The sequence below is a fragment of the Haemorhous mexicanus genome, chromosome 34 (assembly GCF_027477595.1).
Source record: "Haemorhous mexicanus isolate bHaeMex1 chromosome 34, bHaeMex1.pri, whole genome shotgun sequence".
NCBI classification, from domain to species: Eukaryota; Metazoa; Chordata; class Aves; order Passeriformes; family Fringillidae; genus Haemorhous; species Haemorhous mexicanus.
Genome location: NC_082374.1, coordinates 857,635 through 874,950, shown reverse-complemented (window position 1 = coordinate 874,950; position 17,316 = coordinate 857,635). Strand labels below are relative to the sequence as shown.

General features: G+C 58.7%; 1 protein-coding gene across 2 annotated transcripts; it reads right to left on the bottom strand.

Annotated features, from left to right (window-relative positions):
• Positions 1-237: 237 nt before the first annotated feature.
• Positions 238-16,946, bottom strand: MAP2K7 (mitogen-activated protein kinase kinase 7). Of its 2 annotated transcripts, XM_059872217.1 has the most exons (12): positions 16,788-16,946; positions 14,398-14,445; positions 11,348-11,483; positions 9,814-9,880; positions 9,235-9,348; positions 8,696-8,815; positions 7,733-7,840; positions 5,547-5,726; positions 4,520-4,600; positions 3,718-3,860; positions 3,097-3,142; positions 238-2,323 (listed from the first exon to the last, which is right to left on the bottom strand). In XM_059872217.1, exons 1-12 carry the CDS (start codon positions 16,909-16,911, stop codon positions 2,189-2,191), a joined length of 1,302 nt encoding a protein of 433 aa, XP_059728200.1. In that variant the 5' UTR covers positions 16,912-16,946; the 3' UTR covers positions 238-2,188. The 2 variants fall into 2 exon arrangements, with proteins under 2 accessions (XP_059728200.1, XP_059728201.1); XM_059872218.1 differs by lacking the exon at positions 14,398-14,445 and having other exon boundaries at positions 16,788-16,945.
• Between the last annotated feature and the right edge of the window lie 370 nt (positions 16,947-17,316).

Below are 17,316 nucleotides of genomic sequence, written 5' to 3'. Positions count from 1 at the left end.
CCTCCACTTTCCTGTCCCTGTCCTGTGTCCCCATGTCCATCTCCCAGCGTCCCCATCCCCTCTTTCCCAATGTCCCCCTGTGCTTCCCCATGTCCCCAATGTCCCCCAGTGTCCCCCCATATTTCCCCGTGTCCCCACTGTCCCATGTCCATCCCAATGTCCCCGTGTCCCCATCCCAATGTCTCCAATGTCCCTGTGTCCCCCAGTGTCCCCAGAGCCTGACGCCAACGCGGCCCCTCGGGTTCCACATGCGCATTTATAATAATAATAATTAATAATAATAATTAATAATAATAATTAATGAGGGTGACGGGGGGCGGCGCCGCCTGCGCCCCCAATGCACTAAAACTGCACCTGCTGGCCTTGGGGACAGCGGGGACATGGCAGGGACACGGCCCGGCCCTGATTGTCACCGTGCCACCACAGCCCCGCCACCCAGGGCCACCCCGGGCCATGTCCCTGGTGTCACATCCTCGGTGTCACAGCCCTGGGCCATGTCCCCGGTGTCGCATCCCTGGGCTGTGTCCCTGGTGTCAAAGCCCCGGGCCATGTCCCCGGTGTCACATCGTGGTGTCACATCCCCGGTGTCACATCCTTGGTGTCACAGCCCTGGGCTGTGTCCCCGGTGTCACATCCTTGGTGTCACATCCTTGGTGTCACAGCCCTGGGCCGTGTCCCCAGTGTCACATCCTTGGTGTCACATCCTTGGTGTCACAGCCCTGGGCCGTGTTCCCGGTGTCACATCCCTGGGCTGTGTCCCTGGTGTCACATCCCTGGGCGATGTCCCCAGTGTCACATCACGGTGTCACATCCCTGGGCCATGTCCCCAGTGTCACATCGTGGTGTCACATCGCAGTGTCACATCCTGGGACTGGGCCCTGCGATGTCACGTCCGTGACGTGTCCGTGTCCCCAGGCCACCACTCGGTGTCCTTCAGTGCCATGTCCCCATTGTCACAGCCTGGGGACTTCTCTGTCTTGCGCCATCCCCGTGTCACAGCCTGGGGACGTCTCTGTCCTCTGCCACTTCCCAGTGCCATCCTTGTGCCACATCCTGGTGCCACCTCTGTCCTGTGTCACATCCCGGTGCCATCCTGGTGCCATTCCTGTGTCCCCATGTCACTTCCCGGTGCCATCTCTGTCCTGTGCCATCCTGGTGCCATCTCTGTTCTGTGTCCTGTGTCACTTCCTGGTGCCATCCATGTGTACCCATGTCACTTCCTGGTGCCACTTCTGTCCTGTGCCACCATCCTGGTGCCATCTCTGTCCTGTGTCCCCATGTCACGTTCCAGTGCCATCCCCATGTCACATCCTGGTGCCATCCCCATGTCACGTCCCGGTGCCATTTCTGTGCCATTCTTCTGTGTCCCCTCGCTGTCCCTCGCTGTCACATCCCTGTGCTGGCTCTCCACGTTGTCCCTTGTCCCCTGTGCCACGTTCCTGTGCCATCTCCATGTCCCCGAGTGCCATCTCCACGTCACGTCCCCACGTCCTGGTGCCACCTCCGTGTCCCCTCAATGTCCCCTTGGGGCCGAGTGTCACATCCCCAGGCCCCGGCGTCACACCCGTGTCACATCCCCCAGCCATGTCCATATCCATGCCCCTGGGCCACCTCCCACAGTGTCACCTCTGAGTGTCACCTCTGAGTGTCACATCCCAGAGTGTCACACCCTCGGTGCCACCTCCCTGTCCTGTCCCCAGCCTTGTCCCCACACGGGACCCTGTGGGAAACTGAGGCATGGCCAGGGGGACACAGAGGGGACAGGGGTGTCCCCTGGCCTTGGGAAGGTGGGGACAGTGGGAGGGGACAGCTGGGATAGCAGGGACACGCTGGGACATGCTGGGGACACTGCAGGCCAGGCCAGGGCTGTGGTGGCTGTGGAAGTGTCACCGTCACACTGGGTGTCACAGGGGGGTGTCACAGGGAGGTGAAACAAGGGGGTGGCACAGGTGTCACCACCCCCAGTGGGTGTCACAGGTGTCCCTGTCCCAGGGTTGTCCCGGCTGTCCCTGGTGTGTCACAGGGAATGTCCCAGCTGTCCCCGGTGTCCCCTGCCGGGTGTGCTGGCACCAGGCAGTGTCCCCAGGCTGCTCCTGTCCCCGGAGGTGGCCTGGCTGTCCCCGGTGTCCCAGGGGTGTCCCGGCTGTCCCCGGTGTCCCCTGCCGGGCGTGGTGGCGCCGGGCGGGCGCTACCTGGTGAAGAAGGGCAGGTGGTGGCCCAGGCCACCCCCCGGGCGTGGGGACTCTGTCCGGGCCATCACGTCCTTGAACCAGGAGGCCACGTCCACCTCGAGCGTCTCGTAGCGCTTGATGAAGGTGTGCTCCTGTGGGGACAGGGGACATGGGGACATCGGGGACATTGGGGACAGCAGTGACATGACATGGGGACATCGGGGACAGCAGAGACAGCACAGGACGTCAGGGACATTGGGGACATGGGGACGCTGGGAACAGCAGGCACATGGGGATAGCAGAGATGACAGCAGGGGACATCAGAGGACCTCAAGGGACATCAGGGACATGGGGGATGTGGGGGCATCAGGACACTGGGGGATACGAGGACAAGGGGACCACACTGGACATGGAGGACAAAGCCTGGGGACACGGGGACAGCACCGAGGGCGAGGGTTTGGGGACAAGGTGGGGACAGAGACACAGGACATGGATGTAGCCTTGGGGACACAGGGACACAGGCACAAGGACACGGGGACAGACACAGGGACATGGGGACAGATACAGGGACACCGGGACACAGCTGCAGACACGTAGGGGAGGTGACAGGGACTTGGGGACCCCCAGGGACCGGGAGGGGGTGGCTGTGGCTCTGATAATAGCCATGATGGGGAGGTGGCCCTAGGGACACAAGTGACAGGGGACAGGGAAAGAGACAAATGTGATGGGACAGATGACAGGTATGACAGGTGACAGGTAACAGGTGTGACAGGTGTGACAATGACAGGTGTGACAGGTGATGGTGACAGTGACAGATGACAGGTGTGACAGTGACAAGTGACAGGTGTCAAGTGTGACGCTGACCGGTGTCAGGTGTGACAATGACAATGACAGGTGACAATGACAGGTGACAGGTGCCACTCACCAGTAACTTGTTGTACTTTGGTCTCTTCCTGTGGTCCTTGGTGAGGCTGGGGGAGGGGATGGGGGGTGAGCGCCTTTGGGACCCTTGGGCCACATCCCCATGTCCCCCTCTCTCCCCAGTGTCCCCCTGTCCCCAGTGTCCCTCACCAGTCCCAGATGAAGGCCTGGAGCACCCCAGAGAAGTGGGGGTGGCACCTTGGGGACCGCTGGGGCTGTGTCCCTCCCATGTCCCCTATGTCCCCCATATTCCCGTGTCCCTGTGTCCCCATGTCCCCCCTGTGTCCCCAGCAGTCACAGACGAAGGCCCGGAAGTCCCCAGAGCATCTTGGGGACCCTCCTTGTCCCCTGCATGTCCCCATGTCCCCGTGTCCCCCCCCCCTTTTCCCTGTGTGTACCCATGTCTCTGTGTCCCCTGTGTGTCCCCACATGTCCCCATGTCCTCTGTATGCCCCATGTCCCCCCGATGTCCCCTGTGTGTCCCCACAACCCCCATGTCCCCCTGATATCCCCTGGTGTCCCCACATCCTGGATGTCCCCCATGTCCCTGTGTGGCCCCATGTCCCCATGTCCCCCTGATGTCCCTGTGTGGCCCCATGTCCCCATGTCCCCCTGATGTCCCCACCAGTCTCGGACGAAGGCCTGGAAGTCCCCGGAGAAGCCCATGGCCGGGGGCAGCAGGGGCGGGTCCTCCTGCAGCACCTTGGTCAGCACCTCAAAATCTGTCTTGCAGTTCTGGTACGGGAACTGCCCCGTGGCCAGCTCCACCTGGGGACACAGGTGTGACACAGGTGTGACAGGTGTGACACACACAGAGACAGCAGTTCTGGTATGGGAACTGCCCCGTGGCCAGCTCCACCTAGGGACACAGGTGTGACACAGGTGTGACACACACAGGGACAGCAGTTCTGGTACGGGAACTGCCCCATGGCCAGCTCCACCTGGGGACACAGGTGTGACACAGGTGTGACAGGGACAGGTGACAGGTATTACAGGGAGGTGTGGCACTGCAGGGCTGAGGTGGCACTGTGGGGACACACTGGGGACCCAGAGGCGGTCTGGGCCAGCCTGGGGACACTGGGGGGGGTCAGGGACATTTTGGGGACAGTTGGGTGATGCTTTGGGGACACTGGGGTGGGTTGGAGCATTTTGGGGACAGCTCGGTGACACTCTAGGGACAGTTGGGTGGGTCGGGGATGCTCTGGGGACAGCTGGGTGATGTTTGGGGACCCTGGGTGACATTTGGGGCCCTGAGTGACATCTGGGGATGCTGTGGATCCTGGGTGACATGTGGGGACACTCTGAGGACCCTGGGTGACATTGGGGGATGCTGGGGACTCTGGGTGATGACTGGGGACCCTGGGTGACATTGGGGGATGCTTTAGGGACCCTGGGTGACACTGGGGACACTCTGGGGACAGGCTCACCAGGGAGATGCCGAGGCTCCAGACGTCGGCGCGGATGTCGTAGTCGGGCTTGGTGGGGTCGGGGGGGTCGATGCGCTCGGGCTGGGGGAGGGGCAGCATTAGGGCCACGGGGTGGGGGGGGGCAGGGCCCCAGAACCCCCAACCCCAAACCTGGGAACCCCCAAATACCCAGAACACCAAACCTGGAAATCCCCAAACCCCAAACCTGGGAACCCCAAAACCCCAAACCTGGCAGGGACCCCAAAACCCCAAACGTGTGGGGGACTCCACAAACCCCAAACCTGGGAACCCTCAAACATCCAAAGCCCCAGACCTGGGGGACCCCCGGCATCTCCAGGCCTGGGGGGATCCTCCAAAACCCCAAAAACCCAAAACTGGAGGGGATCCTCAAAACCCCAAAAAAGCCAAACCTGGAAGGGACCCCAAAACCCCAAACCTGGGAACCCCCAAACACCCAGAACCCCAAATCTGGGAACACCCAAGCACCCAGACCCCAGACCTGGGGGGATCCCCCAAACCCCAAGGGATACCTGACACCCCCAAACCTGGGGAACCCTCACAGCCCCATCCAAGGCTGGGGTGCAGCCCCCTCAATCCTGGGGACCCAACACCCCCCGATCCCCCCACAAAGGCCCATTCTGGGGCTGATGGATGTGCCCAGTGGGCCCCCAATGTCCCCAATGTCCCCATGTTCCCCACGTCCCCAGTGGCCCCAGTGTCCCCCCAATGTCCCCAGTGTCCCCCTATCCCCAGCATCCCCACATCCCCAGTGTCCCCTCACCGCCATGCAGGCCGCACACCCCTCACTCTGTCCCAGGGGATGTCCCTACCCCTGTCCCCAGTGTCCCCTCACCGCCACGCAGGCCGCACACCCTGCGCTCTGGGGGATGTCCTTGTGTCCCAGGGGATGTCCCTACCCCTGTCCCCAGTGTCCCCTCACCGCCACGCAGGCCGCACACCCTGCGCTCTGGGGGATGTCCTTGTGTCCCAGGGGATGTCCCTACCCCTGTCCCCAGTGTCCCCTCACCGCCATGTAGGCCGCACACCCCGCGCTCCGGGTCTTGGCCTTGGAGTCCACCAGGCGGCCGCTGATGCCGAAGTCGCAGAGCTTGACCTGGCCCCGCTCGTCCAGCAGGATGTTGGAGGGTTTGACATCCCTGTGGATCACCCCGTGCTTCTCCTTCAGGTACAGCAACGCCTTCACGATCTGAGAGACAGGGATTGTCCCCAGTGTCACCTCTGTGCCACCTCTGTGCCACCATCACCCCACCCAGAACCCAGAGACCCTGACTGTCCCCAATGTCCCCTGTGGATCACCCCGTGCTTCTCCTTCAGGTACAGCAGTGCCTTCACGATCTGAGAGACAGGGATTGTCCCCATTGTCACCTCTGTGCCACCTCTGTGCCACCATCACCCCACCCAGAACCCAGAGACCCTGACTGTCCCCAATGTCCCCTGGGGTCACCCCGTGCTTCTCCTTCAGGTACAGCAATGCCTTCACAATCTGCGGGACAGGGATTGTCCCCAGTGTCACCTCTGTGCCACCATCATGCTGCTCACTGTCACTGTCACCCTGCCCACTCAGGAATGGGGCACTGGAGGCAGGGGATCCCCTGCCTGTCCCCACTGTCCCAGCGCTCCTGGTGTCCCCACTGTCCCCACTGTCCCCAATGCTCCTGTTGTCCCCATTGTCCCCACTGTACCCAATGCTCCTCTTGTCCCCAATGTCCCCACTGCCCCTCACCATCACCACCATCTTGCCCAGGATGCTGGGACCCCTCTGCCTGTCCCCAGTGTCCCAACTGTCCCAAGGGCCACTCACTGCCACTGTCATCCTGCCCAGAACCCCAGAGCCGCCCTGTATGTCCTCAATATCCCCACTGCCCCCAGTGTCCCCAATGCTCCTGTTGTCCCCAATGTCCCCAGTGTCTCCCCTGTCCCCCGTGTCCCTGTCATCCCCAGTGTCCCGAGTGCTCCTGTTGTCCCCAATGTCCCTGCTGTCCCCAAGGCTCAAGGTGCCCCCAAGTGTCCCCGGGTTCCCCAATGTCCCCACTGTCCCCAGTGTCCCCAATGCCCCCAGCGTCCCCCATGTCCCCAGCGCCCCCAAGTGTCCCCATTGTCCCAAATCTCCCCAATGTCCCCAAGGCTCCAGGTATCCCCAGTGCCCCCAATGTTCTCAGTGTTCCCATTGTCCCCCCACTGTCCCCAATATCCCCCAGTGTCCCCAATGTCCCCCCCACTGTCACTCACTGCCACTGTCATCTTGCCCAGAATGCCACAGCCACCCTGCGTGTCCCCAGTGTCCCTAATGCTCCCGTTGTCCCCAGTGTCCCCAATGCCCCCAGTGTCCCCAAGGCTCCAGGTGTCCCCAGTGTCCCCCATGTCCCCAGTGTCCCCATATGTCCCAAATCTCCCCAATGCTCCAGGTGTCCCTAGTGTCCCCAATGTCCCTGGTGTCCCCAGTGTCTCCAATCCCCTCAGATGCCCCCGCTGTTCCCAGTGTCCCCACTGTCACTCACTGCCACTGTCATCTTGCCCAGAATGCCACAGCCACCCTGAGTGTCCCCAGTGTCCCTAATGCTCCTGTTGTCCCCAGTGTCCCCAATGCCCTCAGTGTGCCCAATGCTCCAGGTGTCCCCAGTGTCTCCAATCCCCTCAGATGCCCCTAGTGTCCCCACTGTCACTCACTGCCACTGTCATCTTGCCCAGAATGCCACAGCCACCCTGCATGTCCCCAGTGTCCCTAATGCTCCTGTTGTCCCCAGTGTCCCCAATGCCCCCAGTGTCCCCAATGTCCCCGGTGTCCCCAGTGTATCCAATCCCCTCAGATGCCCCCGCTGTTCCCAGTGTCCCCACTGTCACTCACTGCCAGTGTCATCTTGCCCAGAATGCCACAGCCACCCTGCGTGTCCCCAGTGTCCCCAATGCTCCTGTTGTCCCCAGTGTCCCCAATGCCCCCAGTGTCCCCAATGCTCCAGGTGTCCCCAGTGTATCCAATCCCCTCAGATGCCCCTAGTGTCCCCACTGTCACTCACAGCCACTGTCATCTTGCCCAGAATGCCACAGCCACTCTGCATGTCCCCAGTATCCCTAATGCTCCTGTTGTCCCCAGTGTCCCCAATGCCCCCAGTGTCCCCAATGCTCCAGGTGTCCCCAGTGTATCCAATCCCCTCAGATGCCCCCGCTGTTCCCAGTGTCCCCACTGTCACTCACTGCCACTGTCATCTTGCCCAGGATGCGCTCGGGGATGGGGCCCTGGATTCTCTTCTTGAGCTTCTCAGCGCAGGTGCCCATGAGCTCCATGGCGATGAACACGTCGGTCTGGGGGAGGGACTGGTTTTACTGGGGGCACTGGGGGGCACTGGATGCACTGGGTGTACTGGGGGGCACAGGGTGTACTGCGAGCACTGGGAGAGCACTGGGTATACTGGGAGCACTGGGAGGGCACTGGGTGTACTGGGGGCACTGAGGGGCACTGGGAGAGCACTGGGTATACTGGGAGCACTGGGAGGGCACTGGGTGTACTGGGGGCACTGAGGGGCACTGGGAGAGCACTGGGTATACTGGGAGCACTGGGGGGCACTGGGTGTACTGGGGGCACTGGGTATACTGGGTGTACTGGGGGCACTGGGTATACTGGGAGCACTAGGGGGCACTGGGTGGTACTGGGAGCACTGGGGGGCACTGGGAGCACTGGGGGGCACTGGGTGTACTGGGAGCACTGGGCGGGCACTGGGTGTACTGGGAGCACTGGGTGTACTGGGAGCACTGGGCGGGCTGGGAGAGCACTGGGAGCACTGGAAGGGCACTCCAGACGCCCCCCAGCCCTCCAGTTCCCCTGAGTGCCTTGGGTGTCCCGCCAGGAGCGATGAAGGTGCCGAAGCACTGCACGGTGTAGGGGGGCTCACAGCCCCAGGTATCCCCCAGGTGTCCCCAAGTGTCCCCCAGGTGTCCTCCAGGCCCCCCCAGGTGTCCCCCAGGTGCTCACGTTGGTGATGAAGGTGCCAAAGCACTGCATGACGCAGGGGTACCCATAACCCCAGGCCCCCCCCGGTGCCCCCAGGTGCCCCCAGGTGTCCCCCAGGTGCTCACGTTGGTGATGAAGGTGCCGAAGCACTGCACGATGCAGGGGTACCCATAACCCCAGGCCCCCCCAGGTGTCCCCCAGGTGCTCACGTTGGTGATGAAGGTGCCAAAGCACTGCACGATGTAGGGGCAGTCGTGGCTCTTGAGCACCACGTCCAGGTCCATCAGGATCCGCTTGTTCTCCTCGCGGTTCCCCGAGCGCCGCATTTGCTGTGGGGTGAGGGGGGGCACAGGTGTCACCGGGGGTCACAGGTGTGACCAGGGGTCACAGGTGTCATGGGGGGGGTTCCCAGGTGTTGTGGGGGGGTCACAGGTGTCACCGAGGTGTCACAGGGGGTCCTAGGTGTCACTGAGGGGTCACAGGTGTCACCAAGGGTCACAGGTGTCACAGTTGTCACCAGGGGTCATGGATGGGGTCACAGGTGTCATTGGGGGTGTCACAGGTGTCACGAGGGGTCACAGGTGTCACGAGGGGTCACAGGTGTCATGGCGGGGGGGTCACAGGAGTCACTGGGGGGTCATGGCAGGTCACAGGTGCCAGCGATGTCATGGGGGTGTCACAGGAGTCACCAGGGGGTCATGGCAGGTCACAGGTGTCAGAGGTGTCACAGGACAGGCCTGGTGCCCACCTTGACGGCGATGACGTGGCCGGTCTTGCGGAAGCGCATCTTCCACACCTGCCCGCAGGTGCCGCTGCCGATCTCGCCCAGGTTCTCCAGGTCGTTGATCTCCGCCTGGTACCGCTGGGGAGGAGAGGGGTCTGGGTCCATTTGGGACAGCCCCATCCTCACCTGTGTCCCCCAGAGCCAGGTAACCCCCCCAGAGCCAGGTAACTACCCCGCAGTCAGGTAAACCCCCCCCCCATTCTCACCTGGGCCCCTCACCATGCCCACATGTCCCCCATCCTCACCTGTCACCCCGTCGGTCTCACCTGTCCCCCCACGGTCAGGTAACCCCCCCGACTCACTTGGCCCCCATGGCCAGGTAACCCCCCGACTCACCTGACCCCCACGGTCAGGTAACCCCCTGACTCACCTGACCCCCATGGCCAGGTAACCCCCCCGACTCACCTGACCCCCACGGCCAGGTAACCCCCTGATTCACCTGATCCCCACCGCCAGGTAACCCCCCCGACTCACCTGACCCCCATGGCCAGGTAACCCCCTGATTCACTTGATCCCCATGGCCAGGTAAGCCCCCCGACTCACCTGGCCCCCCACGGTCAGGTACCCAGTCTGTTTCATGATCTCCTGCAGCTTCTGGTCAATCTCAATGCTAGGGGGGGCAACAGGAGAGTTCAGCCAATCAGCTCAAGGCACAGAGAGAGCTCAGTCAATCAGTTCAGGACATGGGGAGAGCCCAGCCAATCAACTCAGGCCATGGGGAGAGCTGGGCCAATCAGCTCAGGGTACTTGGAGAGCCTGGCCAATCAGTTCAGGACATGGGGAGAGCCCAGCCAATCAGCTCAGGCCATGGGGAGAGCTGGGCCAATCAGCTCAGGGTACTTGGAGAGCCTGGCCAATCAGTTCAGGGCATGGGGAGAGCCCAGCCAATCAGCTCAGGACATGCGGTTAACCAATTCAGGGTGAGGGAAGAGCCCAGCCAATCACCTCAGGGCACGGGGAAAGGCCAGCCAACCAGCACACAGGGAATCACAGCTCTAGCCAGTCACATGACAGGAATCCTGCCTGCCTGGCCAATCAGCACCCAGGGGACTCTCGTACTCCTGGGCAATGAACACACAGCTCTCCTGCCCACCAGGCCAATCAGCAACTGGGATCCTCTGAACCATCAACTAATGAGCAGCTGCAAGCTCTGCTCCAGCCAATCACTGCTCAAGATCACTCTGAAGCTCTGGCCAATGAAAACACACCAATCCCTGAGCTCTGGCCAATCAGGGCCTCCAAGCCCTCAGAGCAGCAGCCAATCAGCACCCACCGCTCCTGAACATTCGACCAACCGCTGTGCAAACCCTCATGCCCAGCCAATCAGAACACACGGCCCCTTGGATTGCTGGCCAATCAGAGCACAAGCTCTCCCTGGAATCTCCGGCCAATCATCATCTGCGCACTCCTATCCATCCAGCCAATCAGCATAAGCCTCCTGCTCAGCTGATCAGCTCACTTTATCACCCTAGAATTCTACCCAAGCAGAGCATGGAATCCTCCCTGATCTCTGGCCAATCAGAACACAGGATCTACACCCACATCTAGCCAATCAGAGCACAGGATCTCCACAGGCCTCTAGCCAACCAGGATGCGTGACCCTCCTCTGGCAAATGCGAGCCTGGGATCTCTCCAGACTGCTGGCCAATCAGGGCACAGGATTCGCCTGGACTTCTGTCCAATCAAGCTTTGATTCTGCTGGACCTCTGGCCAATCAGAGCACAGGACCTCCCCAAACCTCTGAGCAATCACAGCACAGGATCTCCCCAAACCTCTGACCAATCAGAGCACAGAACCTCCCAAAACCTCTGGCCAATCTGGGCACAGGATCCTCCAGACCCTCTGGCCAATCAGTTCCCAGGCTCTCCCTAGTGGGCCAATCAGCACCTAGGCTATCCCCCATTGGCCAATCAGCACCCAGGCTCTCACCAATCAGCTTCCAGGCTCTCCCCAATGGACCAATCAGCACCCAGGCTCTCACCACTCAGCCAATCAGCTTCCAGGCTCTCCCCAATCAGCCAATCAGCTTCCAGGCTCTCCCCAATCAGCCAATGAGGGCTCGGGGGTGTGTCCTCACCTCTCCAGGCTGCGCGGCACCAGGAAGGGGGGCGGGGGCAGCCCCAGCATCTGCCGGGGCCGAGGGGGGGGCGCAGGCTGGGGGCTCTCAGGGGGCCCCCCCCGGCCCCCCTCGCTCACCAGGGGCAGCTGCAGGGCTGGGGGGGAGAGCAGAGTCAGCGACCCCAAAAACGTGGGGAGAACCCCAAAAAACGGGGAGGGAACCCAAAAAGGGGGGAGAACCCAAAAATGGGGGGAGAACCCTAAAAAATGGGGAGGGAACCCAAAAATGGGGGGAGAACCCAAAAATGGGGGGAGAACCCCAAAAATGGAGTGAGAACCCCAAAAAACGGGGAGGGAACCCAAAAACAGGGAGAGAACCCAAAAGCGGGGGGAGAACCCCAAAAACAGGGAGAGAACCCCAAAAAGGGGGGAGAACCCCAAAAATGGGGGGAGAACCCCAAAAACAGGGAGAGAACCCAAAAATGGGGAGGGAACCCAAAAATGGAGGGAGAACCCAAAAATGGGGGGAGAACCCCAAAAAAACAGGGAGAGAACCCTAAAAACGGGGAGAGTAACCCAAAAATAAGGAGAAAACCCCAGAAATGGGGAGAGAGCCCCAGAAATGGGGGTGAGTACCCCAAAACCAGGGAGAACCCCAGAAATGGGAGAACACCAAAACCACAGAGAACCTCAAAAACGGAGGGAGAACCCAAAAAAGGGTAGAGAAACCTAAAAATGGGGAGAAACAGAACCCCAAAAATGGGGCATGGAACCCCAAAAATGGTGAGTCCAAAAAAAGGTAACTAAATGCCAAAAATGGGGAGAGAACCCCAAAACAGAGAATCCAAACGAAGGGGAAATAATCTCAAAAATGGGGAGGGAACGCCATAAATGGAGAACCCAAAAAAGAGGAGAGAACCCCAAAGATGGACAGAAACCTAAAAATGGGGAGAGAACCCCAAAAATGGAGAACCCCGAAAAAAAAGGGAGAGAAACTTAAAAAAGGGGAGAGAACTCCAAAGATGGAGAGAGACATAACCCCAAAATTTGGGCAGAGGACTCAAAAAATGGAGGAAAGAACCCCAAAATAGGGAGAGAACCTAAAATTTGGGAGAGAACTACCATCATGGGCAGAGAACCCTAAAAATGGGGAAAGAAGGATCAGGGACCCCAAAATGGGGAGAGAACTCTAAAAATAGGGGGAGACAAAGCAGGGACCCCAAAATCCATGTGGGGGAAGAGAGAAACTGGTCAGGAACCCCAAAACTGGGATGGGGCGGACAAAAAAAAACCATCAGGAACCCCAAAACTGAGGAGATACTTGTGAGGAACATAAAAATACAAAATGGAGGCGTCAGGAACCCCAAAACTGGTGGGGGACATGTCAGAACCCCAAAAATGGAAGGAAAAACATCAGGACCCCAAAAATAGGGGGAGAAAATCGTCAAGACTCAAAAACTGGGGGGGGGGAGGGGGTTGTGGAAAGGTCAGAACCCCATAAACTGGGGGGGGGGCCACAGAGAGCCCCCATTTTCCCCCTTTTTCTCCTCTTTTTGCAGTTTCCTGCCCCGTGTCCCCAATTCTTGCCCCGTTTTCCCCTCCCTGCCCCATTTTCCTGCAATTCCCCCCAATTTTTCCTCATTTCCCCCATTCCTGCCCTATTTCTCCACCCCCCGCCCATTTCCCCCCATTCCTGCCCCACTTTTCCTCATTTTTTGCCTTCATTATTCCCCATTTCCCCCATTTTCCCCATTCCTGCCCCATTTTTTCCCCTTCCCATCCCATTTCCCTTTACCCCCAATTTTCCCCATTCCCAGCTCCCGCTCCTGCCCCATTTTTCCCAATTTTCCCCCATTTCCACCAATTTTCCCACCCATTTTCCCAATTTTTCCCCATTTCCCTCGTTTCTCCTATTTTTCCCTCCAATTTTTCCCAATTCCTCCCGATTTTCCCCGATTTTCCCCCAACTTCCCCCCTACTTCCCACTGTTTTCGCCAATTTCCCTCCACTTTTTCCCAATTTCTGCCCCATTTTCCCCAATTTTCCCTGTTTCCCCAATTTCCCCCATCTCCCCATTTTCTCAATCCCTCCCAATTTTTCCCCATTTTCTCCCATTTCCCCCCCATTTTTCCCATTTTTTCTCCAGTTTATCCCAATTCCCCCAATTCCCATTTTCTCCAAATTTTTCCCCATTGCCCCTGTTTTGCTCCCAGTTTTTCCAATTTTTTCCCCATTTTCTCCCACCTTCCCCCCATTTTTCCCTACTTCCCCCCTATTCCCCCTGTTTTTTCCCCCCATTTTTCCCATTTTCTCCCCCATTTCTCCCAATTCCCCTCATTTCTCCCAATTTCCCCCATTTTCCCTGGTTTTCCCCATTCCCCCCCATTTTTCCCATTCCCCCCAGTTCTTTCCCATTTCCCCCCAATTTCCCCCATTTTCCTCCCAGCTTTTCCCCATTCCCCCCATTTTCTCCCATTCTCCCCCATTTTTCCCAATTTTCCCCCAATTTCCCCTGATTTCCCCCCCAGTTTTTCCAATTTTTCCCCCAATTCCCCCTGTTTTTTCCCCAATTTTCCCATTTTCACCCCAGATTTTCCCCATTTCCCCCAATTTTTCCGGTTCCCCCCCGTTTCCCCCCGAATTTTCCCGTTTTCCCCCCGTTTTGCCCCGTTCCCGTGCGGCCGCATGCTGCAGGGGCCGGGGGGGGGGGGGGGCACTCCATGCCACAGCCAGGGGGGGAGGGGACACGGAGCGGGGGGGGGGGACACACACACGACATTCCGGGGGTGGGGAGGGGACACATTCCGGGGGGGAGGGGCATTCCGGGGTGGGGGAGGGGCAAAGAAACTTCTGGGGGTGGTTAAATGGGGGGAGGGGTCCCCAAATTGGGGGGGGGAAGGGTAAAGATGCTTCAAGGGGGAAACTGAGGCACGGGGGGGGAGGGGTTAAATGGGGGGAGGGGTCCCCAAATGGGGGGGGAGGGGTAAAGCTGCCACGAGGGGGAAACTGAGGCACAGGGAGGGGGGTTAAAATGGGGAGGGGTCTCCAGGTTGGGGAGGGGGGAGGTACCTGCTCGCTGGGACGGAGCGGGGGCGGGGCTAAGGGTGATGACGATGACTGGAGATGGGGGAGGGGCAGGGGGGAAAAAAAAATGGGGGGAAAATAATAAAAAAATAATAAAAAAACAAAACAGAAAGAAAAAGAGAAAAAATTAAAAAAGGAGAGATTGGGGGTGGGGTGAGTTAATTAAATTGGGGCAGGAATGAATTTAAATTGGGGGAATGGATTTAAATTGGGAGGGAAAATTAAATTGGGGGAATTAATTTAAATTGGGGAAAACAAATTGGGTGACAAAAATGGATTTAAATTGGGGGAAATTAATTTAAATTTGGGGCAAAAATGAAATTAAATTGGAGGGAATAAGCTTAAACTGGGGGTAGAAATGAATTTAAACTGGGGAAGAGAAATGACTTTAAATTGGGAGAAATAAACTTAAGTTGAAACTTAAGCAAATATTAACTAAAATTGTGGGGAAATGAAATCAAATGGGGGGCAGAACAATTTAAATTGAGGACAGAAATGCAAATGTACTTCAAGTGGAAGAAAAGGAATTTAAGTGGAGAGGAAGGAAAATGGATTTAAATTGGGGGGAATTCATTAAATTGGGGGGATGAGCTTTAATTAGGGTGGGGCAGAAATGAATTTAAACTGGGGGAAAATGAAATTGAGCTGAAGTTGAAGGGATAGGAATGAAATGGGGGGGACAAAAATGAGTTTAAATTGGGGGGGACAGAAATATAAATAAAGTTTAAATGAAATTAAATTGGGGGAGGGGGCACAGATGAAACTGGGGGGGACAGGAGCAAAATTCAGAGGGAAACAAATTTGGGGGCAAAGAAATGAATTCAAATTAGGGAAAAAATCACATTAAATTGGGGAGTTCAGGAATGAATTTGGGGGGAAAAAATTTAAATTTGGGGGGATAAAAATGAGCTTAAATTTGGAAGGGGGGGAAGGGAAAGGGAGTAGGGGGAGGGGCTGCTCCCCCGGCCTGGAAAATGCCAAAAAATCCCCAAAATCTGCTGGCAATGGTCCTGGGGGATCCTACCTGGAGGGGGATCCTCGAGATGACAACTGGAGGGAAATCCCCCCCCCCCCAAAAATCCCATTCCCAACCCCCCGCTAGAGCCCCCCAAAATCCCACTGGGAACCACCAAATTCCCCCCCAAAATCCCTTTCCAACCCCCCAAATCCCAGTGCCCCCCTAAACCAGCCAGAACTGCCCTAAATACCCCAAAACTGCCCCAAATACCCCCAAAGGTCCCAAAACTGCCCCGAAATAACCCTAAACTGTCCCTAAATTGCCCCAAACACCCCAAAAATGACCCCAAACACCCCGAAACAGCCTCAAACTGCCCTGAAATGACCCTAAACTGCTCCAAACACCCCTAAATGTTCCTAAATCCCCCAGAAAGCCCCTAAATTGTCCCTAAAACAGCCTCAGATCCCCCACAGAGCCCCCCCCAAACAACCCCAAAATGCCCCTAAACTGCCCCAAATGTCCCAAAACCCCCAAAAGTACCCCCAGCACCCCAAACAACTCAGAACTGCCCCAAAATGTCCCTAAACCCCTTAAACTGCCCCAAAATGCCCTTAAACCACTTAAACTGCCCCAAAATGCCCTTAAACCACTTAAACTGCCCTAGACCCTCCTGAACATCCTCGAACCTGCCCCCCCCTAAAAACCCCCAGAAACCTGAAAGGCCCTAAAATGGCCCAAAACTGCCCCAAAGACCCCAAAACTGCCCCAAAGTGACCCAAATCTGCCCCAAACACCCCAGAACTGCCCCAAACAGCTCAAAACTACCACAACCTCCCCCCCAAAACCTCAGAACTACCCCAAAATGCTCCTAAATTGCCCCAAACTGCCCCCGAGGACTCAGAACTGCCCCAAAATGTCCCCAAACTGCCCCAAACACTCCGAAACTGCCCCAAACACCCCAAACCTACCCGGGACACCCCAAAATGCTCCTAAACTGGCCCAAGCTGCCCTGAGGACTCAGAACTGCCCCAAAACGTCCCTAAACCGCCCCAAACACCCCGAAATTATCTTAAACACCCCAAACAGACTCGGAACCCCCTAAAACGCCCCCGGCCCCACAAACTGCCCCAAGATGGCCCAAAACTGCCCCAAAATGACCCAAACGTGCCCCAAACACCCCAAACCTGCCCCAGACACCCCAAATTTGCCCCAAAATGTCCCAAATTTGCCCCGGGCACCCCAAACCTACCCCGGACACCCCAGTCCCACCCCCCTAAACCGCCCCTCCCCCCCCCAGCCCCGCTCTCCCCTCACGGCGCCGCTCCTCCTCCTCCCCCCCCCCCCCCGCCCAGTGAGGCCTCCCCGCGGCCGCCCCGCCCCCCCCGGGCCGCTCCCGCCGCCCCCCGGCCCCGCTCACTGGGGCGGGCGCGGGCGGGGCCGATGTCGAGGTTGAGGTCGATTCTCCGCCGCGCCTCGCGGTTCTCCTGTTTCAGCTTCGCCTCCAGCCGCGAAAGCTTCTGTTCCAGCGAGGACGCCGCCATCTTTCCCCCCCCCCGCGTCGCGCATGCGCGGGGCCCGGGAGGGGCGGGGCTTGGGGCCCCCGCCGGCCGCCGTACGGAGGGAGGGAGCGGAGGGCGCCGCCATATTCCCCCTGGAATAGATAATACGCATGCGCGTTATGAATTATGAGTCTCACCGCGTTCCGTAGGAAGAAAGAGCGGTGTGGGCGCCGCCATCTTCGGCCCTTGAACCATTATTGCGCAGGCGCGAAATCACGGGAGGCCGTTATGTGCTTCAGCCACTGCTGGAGATGAGGGAGAGCTGAAGGGAGAACAAGGAGGGGTTTTCAGCTCCTTTGGTCGCTGTCGGAACGCGGGATGAGGGGGGTGGGGAGAGGGCACGTGGTATTTTGGCCCCGCTGGCCACCGTACGGAAATAGGGAACAC